This window comes from Salvelinus namaycush, chromosome 16 (genome assembly GCF_016432855.1).
Source record: "Salvelinus namaycush isolate Seneca chromosome 16, SaNama_1.0, whole genome shotgun sequence".
In the NCBI taxonomy this organism is placed as follows: Eukaryota; Metazoa; Chordata; class Actinopteri; order Salmoniformes; family Salmonidae; genus Salvelinus; species Salvelinus namaycush.
Genome location: NC_052322.1, coordinates 14,007,306 through 14,022,594, shown reverse-complemented (window position 1 = coordinate 14,022,594; position 15,289 = coordinate 14,007,306). Strand labels below are relative to the sequence as shown.

General features: G+C 43.3%; 1 protein-coding gene across 1 annotated transcript in view; it reads left to right on the top strand.

The window, feature by feature from the left end:
* The window catches only part of LOC120061017 (histone-lysine N-methyltransferase 2D-like), a 43,695-nt gene that overhangs the window by 6,345 nt on the left and 22,061 nt on the right, over positions 1-15,289 (top strand). Inside the window, 13 exon segments of the mRNA XM_039010501.1 lie at positions 45-149; positions 397-578; positions 926-1,090; positions 4,532-4,645; positions 4,787-4,803; positions 4,989-5,210; positions 5,588-5,770; positions 6,058-6,209; positions 6,548-6,640; positions 6,895-7,195; positions 10,152-10,325; positions 10,530-10,838; positions 15,002-15,126. Of these exon segments, the coding sequence (XP_038866429.1) occupies positions 45-149; positions 397-578; positions 926-1,090; positions 4,532-4,645; positions 4,787-4,803; positions 4,989-5,210; positions 5,588-5,770; positions 6,058-6,209; positions 6,548-6,640; positions 6,895-7,195; positions 10,152-10,325; positions 10,530-10,838; positions 15,002-15,126 (2,142 nt within the window).

The following is a 15,289-nucleotide window of genomic DNA, read 5'->3' as shown; positions in this document are numbered from 1 at the left end:
CCCTTCTCTCTTTCACCTCCCCTCCCTCTCTCTCTCTCGATCAGGACATGTGTGTGGTGTGTGGCAGTTTTGGGAAGGGTGTGGAGGGGCAGCTGTTGGCATGTGCTCAGTGTGCCCAGTGTTACCATCCATACTGTGTGAACAGCAAAGTAAGCAACTTCTTTATAACATCTTTATACAGCTAGTCTTCCTAATAATATTACGTAGCGCTCCTTTCGCAGATGCTTTGCAATAGGCCACTGTAAAGAAATAAAACAAAGGTTCAAGAGTTACAACACACATGCCTCTGGCTTCATCTTGATGCCATTTTCAGAAATCAAACGTGAACTGTTAAATGTTTATTTTGTATTTTTCTTTTTTTTTACACTGTATCCCCTCTTCTCCTTCCTCCTGCAGATGACTAAGATGATGCTGCGTAAGGGCTGGCGTTGTCTGGAATGTATCGTGTGTGAGGTGTGCGGCAAGGCCTCGGACCCGGCCCGCCTGCTGCTGTGTGACGACTGTGACGTCAGCTACCACACCTACTGCCTGGACCCACCCCTACACACTGTACCCAAGGGGGGATGGAAATGCAAATGGTAAAAATTTATCCCAGCTCTCTCTCTCCAAATATACCCATAAAGAAGCAACGACAGCAAATCTTTCACCGTGATAACCTGTTCAGTCATGTTTTTGGGTCTGAATAAGGTTAAAGTGTAAAATCACTTCACCAGAATCTGCATAGTATGCACACACACAAAAAAAGTCCTGAAGCCTAACTTTAAAGGCTCAATGTCTGTCTTTTTACTTTCTGTTTCTCGGTTACATCTGAACTTATACGTTTTCACGAACAACCAGCAACAAGAATTACACCACCATTTTGAACATTTTGGTAGTGTACTTGAACCTGATTGCTCATTGTCCCTGTTGTCTGTTCCTTGTGTAGGTGTGTGAGCTGTATGCAGTGTGGTGCCAGCAGCCCGGGGTTCCACTGTGAGTGGCAGAACAACTACACCCACTGTGGCCCCTGTGCCAGCCTGGTCACCTGCCCTGTCTGCAGGGAGAACTTCATGGAGGAAGAGCTGCTGCTGCAGTGCCAACACTGTGACAGGTGGGTACCACTCATTACAACTACACAAACATACATACAGATATCTGGAAGGTTGTTGAGATAAAGATACTAGTACACTACCCGTCAGAAGTTTGGATACCTACTCATTCAAGGGTTTTCTTTATTTTTACTATTTTCTACATTGTAGAATAATAGTGAAGACATCAAAACTATGAAATAACACATGGAATCATTTAGTAACCATAAAATTGTTAAACAAATCAAAATATATATTTTTATTTGAGATTCTTCAAAGTAGCCATACTTTTCCTTGATAACAGCTTTGCACACTCTTGGCATTCTCTCAACCAGCTTCACCTGGAATGCTTTTCCAACAGTCTTGAAGAAGTTCCCACATATGCTGAGCAATTGTTGGCTGCTTTTCCTTCACTCTATGGTCCAACTTATTCCAAACCATCTCAGTTGGGTTGAGGTCGGGTGATTGTGGAGGCCAGGTCATCTGATGCAGCAGTCCATAACTCTCCTTCTTGGTCAAATAGCCCTTACACAGCCTGGAGGTGTGTTGGGTCATTGTCCTGTTGAAAAACAAATGATAGTCCCTCTAAGCGCAAACCAGATGGGATGGCATTTCGCTGCAGAATGCTGTGGTAGCCATGCTGTTTAAGGTTGCCTTGAATTCTAATTAAATCATCATACCACCTCCTCCATGCTTCACTGTGGGAACCACACATGCGGAGATCATCCGTGCACCTACTCTGCGCCCCACAAAGACACGGTGGTTGGAACCAAAAATCCAAGGAAGTATCTTCTTGTTATTGGTGTCCTTTAGTAGTGGTTTCTTTGCAGCAATTTGACCATGAAGGCCTGATTCACGCAGTCTCCTCTGAACAGTTGATGTTGAGATGTGTCTGTTACTAGTTGATATTGAGATGTGTCTGTTACTTGAACTCTGTGAAGCATTTATTTGGGCTGCAATTTTTGAGGCTGGTAACTCTAATGAACTTATCCAGTTTCATCATAGTGTTTGATGGCTTTTGCACTTGAAGAAAGTTCTTGAAATTTTCCAGATTGACTGACCTTCATGTCTTAAAGTGATGATGGACTGGTGTTTTTCTTTGTTTATTTGAGCTGTTCTTGCTATAATATTGACTTGGTCTTTTACCAAATAGGGCTATCTTCTGTCTTTCACCCCTACCTTGTCACAACACAACTGATTGTCCCAAACGCATTAAGAAGGAAAGAAATTCCACAAATGAACTTTTAACAAGGCACACCTGTTAATTGAAATGCATTCCAGGTGACTAATTCATGGAGCTGGTTGAGAGAATGCCAAGAGTGTGCAAAGCTGTCATCAAGGCGAAAGGTGGCTACTTTGAAGAATATCTAATATATTTGTTTAACACTTTTTTTGGTTACTACATGATTCCATGTGTGTTATTTCATAGATTTGATGTCTTCACTATTCTACAATGTAGAAAATAGCTAAAGACACAGTTGAAGTCGGAAGTTTACATACACTTAGGTTGGAGTCATTAAAACTCGTTTTTCAACCACTCCACAAATTTCTTGTTATTAATTAACAAACTAAAGTTTTGGCAAGTCGGTTAGGACATCTACATTGTGCATGACACAAGTAAAATTTTCAACAATTGTTTAGACAGATTATTTCACTTAAGGTGTATGTAAACTTCCGACTTCAACTGTATGTTTGTATGTACAATTGAAGTCGAAGGTTTACATACACCTTAGCCAAATGCATTTAAACTCAGTTTTTCACAATTCCTGACATTTAATCCTAGTAAAAATTCCGTCTTAGGTCAGTTAGGATCACCACTTTATTTTAAGAATGTGAAATGTCAGAATAATAGTAGAGAGAATGATTTATTTCAGCTTTGATTTCTTTCATCACATTCCCAGTGGGTCAGAAGTTTACATACACTCAATTAGTATAAGGTAGCATTGCCTTTAAATTGTTTAACTTGGGTCAAACATTTCAGGTAGCCTTCCAAACGCTTCCCACAATAAGTTGGGTGAATTTTGGCCTATTCCTCCAGACAGAGCTGGTGTAATTGAGTCAGGTTTTAGGCCTCCTTGCTCACACATGCTTTTTCAGTTCTGCCCACACATTTTCTATGGGATGAGGTCAGGGCTTTGTGATGGCCACTCCAATACCTTGACTTTGTTGTCCTTAAGCCATTTGCCACAACTTTGGAAGTATGCTTGGGGTCATTGTCCATTTGGAAGACCCATTTGCAACCAAGCTTTAACTTCCTGACTGATGTCTTGAGATGTTGTTTCAATATATCCACTTAATTTTCCTTCCACGTGATGCCATCTATTTTGTGAAGTGCACCAGTCCCTCCTGCAGCAAAGTACCCCCACATCATGATGCTGCCACCCCCGTGCTTCACGGTTGGGATGGTGTTCTTCGGCTTGCAAGCCTCCCCCTTTTTCCTCCAAACATAACGATGGTCATTATGGCCAAACGGTTCTATTTTTGTTTCATCAGACCAGAGGACATTTCTCCAAAAAGTATGATCTTTGTCACCATGTGCAGTTGCAAACCGTAGTCTGGCTTTTTTATGGTGGTTTTGGAGCAGTGGCTTCTTTCTTGCTGAGCGGCCTTTCAGGTTATGTCGATATAGGACTCGTTTTACTGTGGATATAGATACTTTTGTACCTGTTTCCTCCAGCATCTTCACATGGTCCTTTGCTGCTGTTCTGGGATTGATTTGCAATTTTGCAACCAAAGTAAGTTCATCTCTATGAGACAGAACGTGTCTCCTTCCTGAGCGGTATGACGGCTGCGTGGTCCCATGGTGTTTATACTTGCGTACTATTGTTTGTACAGATGAACATGGTACCTTCAGGCGTTTGGAAATTTCTCCCAAGGATGATCTAGACTTGTGGAGGTCTACAATTTTGTTTCTGAGGTCTTGGCTGATTTCTTTTGATTTTCCTATAATGTCAAGCAAAGAGGCACTGAGTTTGAAGGTAGGCCTTGAAATACATCCACAGGTACACCTCCAATTGACTCAAATGATGTCAATTAGCCTATCAGAAGCTTCTAAAAGCATGACATCATTTTCTGGAGTTTTCCAAGCTGTTTAAAAGCACAGTCAGCTAAGTGCATGTAAACTTCTGACCCACTGGTATTGTGATACAGTGAAATAATCTGTCTGTAAACAATTGTTGGAAAAATTACTTGTGTCAAGCACAAAGTAGATGTCCTAACCGACTTGCCAAAACTATAGTTTGTTAACAAGAAATTTGTGGAGTCATTGAAAAACGAGTTTTAACTCCTACCTAAATGTATGTAAACTTCCGACTTCAACTATGTATGTATGTATATTAGGCTAAAGAGAAGAGGACCCAAGACATATCCTTTAGGGACCCCCGTTCTACTGTTATGGTTGTACCATGTAATGCTTTGTCCAGAAAGAGAGGTATCTCTTTCATCATGTGTTTCTCTCCATGTAGATGGGTGCACGCGGTGTGTGAGAGTCTGTACACTGAGGACGAGGTGGAGCAAGCTTCTGATGAGGGCTTTGCCTGCACCTCCTGCACTCCCTACGTCCCCAAACCCATAGGTAAGCCTATCAACGTAAAACCAGTCCATTTGATTAGAGGAAAGTGAGAACGGTGATGACATGAAATGTGTTCTGTAATTCTCACAACTTCCCCCTCGGATTGTCTGCAGTAACAGTGGATACGACCTACATGACAGCCATGAAGATAAAAGAACCAGGTTGGTTTTCTCTCTTTTTAACTGTTTATTTGTAAGGACACATGACGTTTTCTCACCTCCCAAGGTGCCTTACACCGACCTCTTGTAGTTTTAACAATCGTCACATTTTTATTTGTATGTATCCATGTAATTGTTGTTTGTTTAGTAGAAATAGCTCTCACTCATCAAATGTTTGTGTAGTTTTATCAGTCATCAACCCTCGCTCCTCCCTGTCCCACCCAGAGCGTCAGTTCTACCGGTTGGAGGGAGTGTGGCTGACTGAGACGGGCATGTCCCTGCTGCGTAGCATTTCTATGTCTCCCCTACACAAGAGACGGCAGCGGCGTTCCCGCCTGGATATGCTGTGTGGCGACGGAGGGCATGACGGCATTGAGCTACGAGACGGCGAGGGAGACGGGGACGAGGGAAAAGGTGGGTGGACTTTCTGCTGTTTTGTTTCTCTAAGTGTCCAGGGTTTCTATAGGAGGAGGATGAAATTGCCCCGTGCCTTGACACTGATCGAAGGTCAGATTTGCCATTATCCCCTAATGGGTTTCAGGTTCAGATTTAGGGTTGCACACTGATCCTAGATGTGTGTTTTGAACACCCTCTATCAAGAGTTTTTTGAAAATATTTGTTGACCTTTTTTATATGCTTTGAAAGGTCATCTTGGACCTTCTTAATTGATTGATTAACATTTATTGTTCTTCAAGAGGTGATTCCTTACCTCATGCATGTATTTGTGTACCCACTTCGGTCTGTCACTTCCTCTGCATTGACCATGGATATCTCACTCTCTGTTTTTCCAGGCTGTGGGGAGCCCATGGAATGTGAGACCGGAGCCCCTGGTGTAAAACAGGAGCCTCCAGGGAGCCCAGACAGAGAGCTGGGAGCAGAAGGAGGTGGTGAGGGGATGGAGGAGGGCCTCCTCAAAGGAGGAGTAGAGGAGACTGACGAGGGGAAGAAGAGGAAGAGGAAACCCTACAGACCAGGTCAGAGGGCACTCTAACTAGACATATTGGTTAAAATACTATTTGTTTCTTTTGCGACGCTTTAGCCCCGCTTGATTGAGCTTGCCTGGTGCAATGGGACTAATAGAATAGTCCTAAAAGTGCAGGTCTGGCACTCCAGACAGACTCAATCAAACACGGAAAGTATTTGAAAGGAAACAGATACTATTAGAACCCAGGTCTGTCCAACAGACCCCTGTAGTGAGAGCATATAATTTGTCACCGCTCTATGACGGTCACATTCAAATAAACGTTTATATTTCCCGCAGGGATCGGTGGCTTCATGGTGCGCCAGAGGAAGTGTCACACGCGGATGAAGAAAGGTCTGTTCCCCCATCTGTCTCATCTGGCTGGAGACGGGACAATTACTACAGATGGACGGACGGGAGAGAAACCAGCCCTAGAGGAAGGCAAGTTACAAGTTACAACAGCCACCTGCTGCCATTGTACTGGTCAAACACTGAAATACTCGGATCTGTTGGAGAGAGGTCAAATTCTTAGACATTTTGTCAAAAGAATATAATAAACCTTTCAGGATCACTGCAGAAATAAATTATTGTTCATGTGCTTTCATGTCTCATCCTCCGGGTTTCAAATGTACATTGTGTCGATGTGTGATTTATTTGCAACCCAAAACAGAATGTTTTAATATAATTCAACTCAACTGCTTTCAAAATTGGCATTCTGAACATCTGAAATGACACGTGTTGTTTGTTGACAGGGCCCCACCCAGACACACCTATAGATGGCCCCCCGGAGACTAAGCCAGCTGAGGGAGAGGGGGAGCAGGCCAAGAAACGACGAGGCAGGAAGAAGAGCAAACTGGAGGACATGTTCCCAGCGTACCTGCAGGTACATTCTCTCTCGCCACCTCTCACCATGGGCTATTCTAAAGACTTCAGTTAGCAACCTAAAGGAACCAGGTTCCCGGACACAAATTAAGCCTAGTGGAATACAAAGCATGCTCAATTGAGATTCTCCATTGAAGTTCCTTCTTAGTCCAAGGCTAGACTTAATCTGTGCCTGGGGAAACTAGGCCGTAGTATCTAGAGACCAACTCCCATATAGGACAAGCTAACATCAGAGTTATCTATCTCTCTGTGCAGGAGGCGTTCTTTGGTAAACAACTGATGGACCTGAGTAAGAAGGCTCTCCTGGTTCCCCCAGGACCGAGGCATCATGGTGCCATGGGTCTCCTCCGACCTCCACTGCCCCATGCACCTGGGGCCAGACCCACCGCACCTGACGCAACGGAGGCCAGGGAGCGAGCGATGGGGTCTGGGATGCACCTGAAGCAGGAGGGGGGTGAAGGATCCCAGGCTCAGGGCGAGGGAGCAGGGTCGTCTTCGTCTGTCAAAGAACCGAGTTCGACGGACCCTCAAGGCTCCGACACGGAGAAGAATGAAGGTAAGAGATCACGGTGATGCTGAAATGTTGCAGATTAACTTCTTATGGCTGAGATCCCGTTAACGAGATTGACTTGACAACAGCCAGTGAAAGTGCAGGGCGCCAAATTCAAACAACAGAAATCTCATAATTAAAATTCATCAAACATACAAGTATTTTACACCATTTTAAAGATAAACTTGTTGTTAATCCCACCACAGTGTCCGATTTCAAAAAGGCCTTACGACGAAAGCACACCACCTGATTATGTTAGGTCAGTACCTAGTCACAGAAAAACACAGCCATTTTTCCAGCCAAAGAGAGTCACAAAAAGTCAAATCAAATCAAGTTTATTTTATATAGCCCTTCGTACATCAGCTAATATCTCGAAGTGCTGTACAGAAACCCAGCCTAAAACCCCAAACAGCAAGCAATGCAGGTGTAGAAGCACGGTGGCTAGGAAAAACTCCCTAGAAAGGCCAAAACCTAGGAAGAAACCTAGAGAGGAACCAGGCTATGAGGGGTGGCCAGTCCTCTTCTGGCTGTGCCGGGTGGAGATTATAACAGAACATGGCCAAGATGTTCAAAATGTTCATAAGTGACAAGCATGGTCAAATGATAATCAGGAATAAATGTCAGTTGGCTTTTCATAGCCGATCATTAAGAGTTGAAAACAGCAGGTCTGGGACAGGTAGGGGTTCCATAACCGCAGGCAGAACAGTTGAAACTGGAATAGCAGCAAGGCCAGGTGGACTGGGGACAGCAAGGAGTCATCATGCCCGGTAGTCCTGACGTATGGTCCTAGGGCTCAGGTCCTCCGAGAGAGAGAAAGAAAGAGAGAAGGAGAGAATTAGAGAGAGCCAAGATTTTCAAAATGTTCATAAATGACAAGCATGGTCAAATAATAATCAGGAATAAATGTCAGTTGGCTTTTCATAGCCGATCATTAAGAGTTGAAAGCAGCAGGTCTGGGACAGGTAGGGGTTCCATAACCGCAGGCAGAACAGTTGAAACTGGAACAGCAGCAAGGCCAGGTGGACTGGGGACAGCAAGGAGTCATCATGCCCGGTAGTCCTGACGTATGGTCCTAGGGCTCAGGTTCTCCGAGAGAGAGAAAGAAAGAGAGAAGGAGAGAATTAGAGAGAGCATACTTAAATTCACACAGGACACTGGATAAGACAGGAGAAGTACTCCAGATATAACCAACTGACCCTAGCCCCCCGACACACAAACTACTGCAGCATAAATACTGGAGGCTGAGACAGGAGGAGTCAGGAGACACTGTGGCCCCATCCGATGATACCCCCGGACAGGGCCAAACAGGAAGGATATAACCCCACCCACTTTGCCAAAGCACAGCCCCCGCACCACTAGAGGGATATCTTCAACCACCAACTTACAATCCTGCGACAAGGCCGAGTATAGCCCACAAAGATCTCCACCACAGCACAAACCAAGGGGGGGGCGCCAACCCAGACAGGAAGATCACGTCAGTAACTCAACCCACTCAAGTGACGCACCCCTCCTAGGGACGGCATGAAAGAGCACCAGTAAGCCAGTGACTCAGCCCCTGTAATAGGGTTAGAGGCAGAGAATCCCAGTGGAGAGAGGGGAACCGGCCAGGCAGAGACAGCAAGGGCGGTTCGTTGCTCCAGCCTTTCCGTTCACCTTCACACTCCTGGGCCAGACTACACTCAATCAACTACACTCAATCAAAAGCAGAAATAGAGATAAAATAATCACTAACCTTTGATGATCTTCATCAGATGACACTCATAGACTTCATGTTACACAATACATGTATGTTTTGTTCGATAAAGTTCATATTTATATCCAAAAATCTTAGTTTACATTGGCGCGTTATGTTCAGTAATGTTTTGCCTCCAAAACATCCGGTGATTTTGCAGAGAGCCACATCAATTTACAGAAATATTCATAATAAACATTGATAAAAGATACAAGTGTTTTACATGGAACTTTAGATAAACTTCTCCTTAATGCAACCGCTGTGTCAGATTTTAAAAAAACGTTACGGAAAAAGCACACCATACAATAATTTGAGTATGGCGCTCAGACACAAAAACAAGCCATACAGGTACTCGCCATTTTGTGGAGTCAACAGAAGTCAGAAATAGCATTATAAATATTCACTTACCTTTGATCTTCATCAGAATGCACTCCCAGGAATCCCAGTTCCACAATAAATGTTTGTTTTGGTCGATAAAGTCCATAATTTATGTCCAAATACCTGCTTTTTGTTTGCGCGTTTAGTTCAAAAATCCAAATTCATGACGCGCAGGCCAGACGAAAAGTCAATAATTCCATTACAGTTCGTAGAAACATGTCAAACAATGTATAGAATCAATCTTTAAGGTGTTTTTAACATAAATCTTCAATAATGTTTCAACCGGAGAATTCCTTTGTCTTCAGAAATGTGATGGAACGCAGGTCGCTCTCACGGGACCTCATTATTCACAGTAGAAGCCTGAAACAAGGTTCTAAAGACTGTTGACATCTAGTGGAAGCCTTAGGAAGTGCAATATGACCCCATAGACACAGTATATTGGATAGGCAAACCTCAGATTTCCCACTTCCTGGTTGGATTTTTTCTCAGGTTTTTGCCTGCCATATGAGTTCTGTTATACTCACAGACATCATTCAAACAGTTTTAGAAACTTCAGAGTGTTTTCTATCCAAATCTACTAATAATATGCATATCTTAGCATCTGGGCCTGAGTAGCAGGCAGTTTACTCTGGGCACCTTATTCATCCAAGCTACTCAATACTGCCCCCAGCCATAAGAAGTTAATAAAAGGGATACTTGACAAGTGTAGTGTGCAGGAGATTATTTTCTTTGGGTGAGAGATCTGTGTGCTAGAGTTGCAGGTGTTTAGTTTTGCCATATGCTACCAGTTTGGTCTTGACGGATGCTTTTTCCCACTAGTCTAACATGCCTCCTGTTCTGTCTCTCTCCCAGGTCTTCCTCAGGGCATGGAGAGTCAGGACTCTGAGCAGTTCTTCAGGAAGGTCCTGGGAACTTCAGAGGGGGCCTCTTTAGGAGGGTCTCTACAGAGCAGCATGAGGCCCATCCTGGAGGGAGTCAAGGGGGAGATGAACCGCAGTGGTCTGCCACAGAGGAGCCTCCTCACTGGTACAGGCCTAGAGAGCTCACTTTCATAGGAAATATAAATGTGGAAATGAGTGTGACGTTGAACTTAAGACATCTCACTAAGAGAAAGGAGTAGAAAATGTGAACAGCGTGATGAAATATGGAGCAAGAGTTTGTTGTCGTTAAGGAACTGTTAGGCTCATGGTAAAGCAGGACATGTCACTCATACGAGCTGATCCCTTTCAGGGTCGCTGCCCTCAGCTGGTGTGATGGACTCCTTCCCTGGACTCTCTCAGTCTCCGTTCTTTGACATGCGGGACCGGGCAGGTCTGTTCAGTCCAGACGGGGGAGAGGAGAGCCCATGGGCGACCCCCTCCACCCCTGCCACACCCTCCACTCCCCCTACCCCCGGCGAGGCAGATGGAGACGGGCTGTCCTATAACCAGCGCAGCCTCCAGCGCTGGGAAAAGGACGAGGAGCTAGGAGAGATGTCCACCATCTCCCCTGTACTCTACGCAAACACAAACTTCCCCACTCTCAGGCGGGACTATCCAGGTGAGTGGATGGAGGGAGATCTTAGTTAAAATGAATAAGTGGCCTTTTCTCATTTTTAGGATGTTTGCTCTGGATGAGATGGTGCTTCCAAAGTTCTAATGAAATAAACTTTTTTGTTTATCACTGAAAATGAACCAAATATCAAATGTTTTTACTTCAGTTTACCGGAATATACACTACCAGTCAAAAGTTTGGACACACCTACTCATTCAACGGTTTTTCTTAATGTTTTACTATTTTCGACATTGTAGAATAATAGTGAAGACATCAAAACGATGAAAGAACACATATGGAATCATGTAGTAACCAAAAAAGTGTTAAATAATCAAAATATATTTTAGATTCTTCAAAGTAACCACCCTTTGTCTTGATGACAGCTTTGCACACTCTTGGCATTCTTTAACTTCTCTAGGGTAGGTGAGACGCTAACGTCCCACCAGGCCAACATCCGGTGAAACTGCAGAGAGCTAACATTTTAAATGCACCATTTGTTGTATTAAACATTCTTGTAAATACATGTATCTTACATAATTTAAAAGATGAACGTCTTATTAATCCAGCCGCTGTGTCAGATTTCAAAAAGGTTTACTGCAAAAGCAAACACGCGATTTTCTGAGGACGGCGCCCCACACACACAAGTATTACTAGCATTTTCCAACCAAGCATTAGCTTCACGAAAGTCAGAAATAACAATAAAATAAATTGCTTACCATTAAAGATCTTCCTCTGGTGGCAATGCCAAGTGTCCTAACTACACAGTGAATGTTCGTTTTGTATGATAAAATCCATTTTTATAGCCTAACACGAAACATTTGTAAACCGGTTGCGTCGTGATTTCCGTCTCATTGGGCTGGTTTCCTGGACCCAGATTAAGTCTTGAAGTGCATTAAAAGCATTGTCATTGTCATTGGCATTGTCATCCGTCTCTAGTGTGGTAATTACACACACTAAACAAACGTTTATCCAGTCATGGTTGGTTTCATTGCAATCCTCTGGTTGTTACTAACACAACCATACATGATGGCTCTTTTCCCGGGACGTATTGACCGAAACAAACCGATTGGAAGACACCAATCAATGACCTCATTGCGCACCAATGGTAGGACCGGTCTATCGTTGATTGACTGTATTTTGGCCCAATGACCACTGATCATCTTGAAATCTAGCTTGGAAGATCGCCAATGAGCTGAGGTAAACGGCAATATGTAATGGTTATACGTTTGAAGACCAGCCTTTGTCGTAAACTCTGGCGTAAAAGAGGTTCATTCGCCATTGCAAATCCTACTTGACGGAGCCACGAGTGTAACGCATAGCAGTACATATTCAATAGCATTTTCAACAAGTTTATATATTTAAATTATGGCGAATAAATCAGGAAAAGCTAAAACAAAGTCTAGAGTCTGTGAACACCACAACCAGTGGTGTTCACCTGCCCAGATTCATCTCTGCAGGCATGAATGTGCCTCAGGGCAAAAAGGGCACAGTAGGGAGACGTCGTTGTGCGCTTTGTCACAGGAAATGCCCCATCACCTGCACCATCTGTTCAGTAAGCCTCTGCTTTACAGCAGAAAGAGACTGCTATGGGCCATGGCACCAGCAGCACAATATTGTGTAGAGGACTGAGGGTCTTCACAATATTGTAAATAGAAAATGTGTAAATAGTTACCCTTGTTATTTGTTTGTTTATTATTATTTATTTTTTAAAATACATTTTTTCATATATATACACTGCTCAAAAAAATAAAGGGAACACTTAAACAACACAATGTAACTCCAAGTCAATCACACTTCTGTGAAATCAAACTGTCCACTTAGGAAGCAACACTGATTGACAATAAATGTCACATGCTGTTGTGCAAATGGAATAGACAAAAGGTGGAAATTATAGGCAATTAGCAAGACACCCCCAATAAAGGAGTGGTTCTGCAGGTGGTGACCACAGACCACTTCTCAGTTCCTATGCTTCCTGGCTGATGTTTTGGTCACTTTTGAATACTGGCGGTGCTTTCACTCTAGTGGTAGCATGAGACGGAGTCTACAACCCACACATTTGTGGCCTGCTGGAGGTCATTTTGCAGGGCTCTGGCAGTGCTCCTCCTTGCACAAAGGCGGAGGTAGCGGTCCTGCTGCTGGGTTGTTGCCCTCCTACGGCCTCCTCCACGTCTCCTGATGTACTGGCCTGTCTCCTGGTAGCGCCTCCATGCTCTGGACACTACGCTGACAGACACAGCAAACCTTCTTGCCACTTGCAAACCTTCTTGTCAATCAGTGTTGCTTCCTAAGTGGACAGTTTGATTTCACAGAAGTGTGATTGACTTGGAGTTACATTGTGTTGTTTAAGTGTTCCCTTTATTTTTTTGAGCAGTGTGTATATATATATATTTATATTTATTTATTTTTTGGGGGTGTGTTAGAATAGCATTTATGTATTTTGTTTATAGTTCTTTCCTTCAAAATGTATCGCTGTACCAATTCGGCCACTTGGGTACATTTGGGTACATTTGTGTGGGACACCTGGGTGACTTCATGCTCAATGTCATGTAGCTCGCTCATTTTTGAAGTTATCTGTCTAAAGCTTTGCGCAGCTATTGTTGCCATCTTATGTTCTTCATTCAAATCATCCACAGCATCCTATCTGTATGTTTGGCTGTTCTTGGTCATTTGAAAGATGATGCAGCAACAATAAAAAAACAGAAAACGTATGTTTAATTCCTTGTATTTTCTTCTACCAGATCTATTGTGTTATATTCTCCTACATTCAATTCACATTTCCACAAAATTCAGAGTGTTTCCTTTCAAATGATACCAAGAATATGCATATCCTTGCTTCTGAGCCTGAGCTACAGGCAGTTAGATTAGGGTATGTCTTTAGGCGGAAATTGAGAAGAAGGGGGGGTGCCCCAAAGAAGTTAAACCAGCTTCATGAGGAATGCTTTTACAACAGTCTTGAAGGACTTCCCACATATGCTGAGCACTTGTTGGCTGCTTTTCCTTCACTCTGCGGTCCAACTCATCGCAAACCATCTCAATTGGGTTGAGGTCGGGTGATTGTGGAGGCCAGGTCATCTGATGCTTCACTCTCCTTCTTGGTCAAATAGCCCTTACACAACCTGGAGGTGTGTTGGGTCATTGTCCTGTTGAAAAACAAATAAGAGTCCCACTAAGCGCAAACCAGTAGGATAGTGTATCGCTGCAGAATGCTGTGATAGCCATGCTTGAATTCTAAATGAACCACAGACCGTATCACCAGCAAATCACCATCACACCACTTCCTCCATGCTTCACGGTGGGAACCACACATACGGAGATCATCTGTTCACCTACTCTGCGTCTCACAAAGACACAGCGGTTGGAACAAAAAAATCTCACATTTGGACTTTCCACCGGTCTAATGTCCATTGCTCATGTTTCTTGACCCAAGCAAGTCTCTTCTTCTTATTGGTGTCCTTTAGTAGCGGTTTCTTTGCAGCAATTCGACCATGAACGCCTGATTCACACAGTCTCCTCTGAACAGTTGCTGTTGAGATGCATCTGTTACTTGAACTCTGTGAAGCATTTTTTTGGGCTGCAATTTCTGAGGCTGGTAAGTCTATTGCACTTATCCTCTGCAGCAGAGGTAACTTCGAGAAAGTTCTCCAAATGTTCTGTATTGACTGACCATGTCTTAATGGACTGTTGTTTCTCTTTGCTTATTTGAGCTGTTCTTGCCATAAATTAGACTTGGTATTTTACCAAATAGGGCTATCTTCTGTATACCACCCCTACCTTGTCACAACACAACTGATTTGGCTCAAACGCATTAAAAAGGAAAGAAATTCCACAGATTAACTTTTAACAAGGCAGACCTGTTAATTGAAATGCATTCCAGGTGACTACCTCACAAAGCTGGTTGAGAGAATGCCAAGAGTGTGCAAAGCTGTCATCAAGGCAAAGGGTGGCTACTTTAAAGAATATCAAATATCTAATATATTTGATTTGTTAAACACTTTTGGTTACTACATGTTTCCATATGTGTTACTTCATAGTTTTGATGTCTTCACTATTCTACAATGTAGAAAATAGTAAAACAATTAAGAAAAGCCCTTGAATGAGTAGGTGTGTCCAAACTTTTGACTGGTACTGTATATAATGTAAGTTGTGATCCTCTCTCTTCTCTCTGACAGACTGGTCCAGTCGGTGTAAACAGATCATGAAGATCTGGAGGAAGGTTTCAGCTGCAGACAAGGTTCCTTTTCTGCAAAAGGCCAAAGACAACAGAGCAGCTCAGCGGATCAACAAGGCACAGAAGGTGGGAGTTTAGGCCAGATAATTGATTCATAGGGCCAGCTTCCTTGATCCAGATCAAGCCCACCCCTGAACTAAAAAAATATGTTTGGAATTTCCAATGACAATGCTTTTAATGCACTTCAAGACTTAATCTGGGTCCAGGAAACCAGCCCAAAGCATACGTT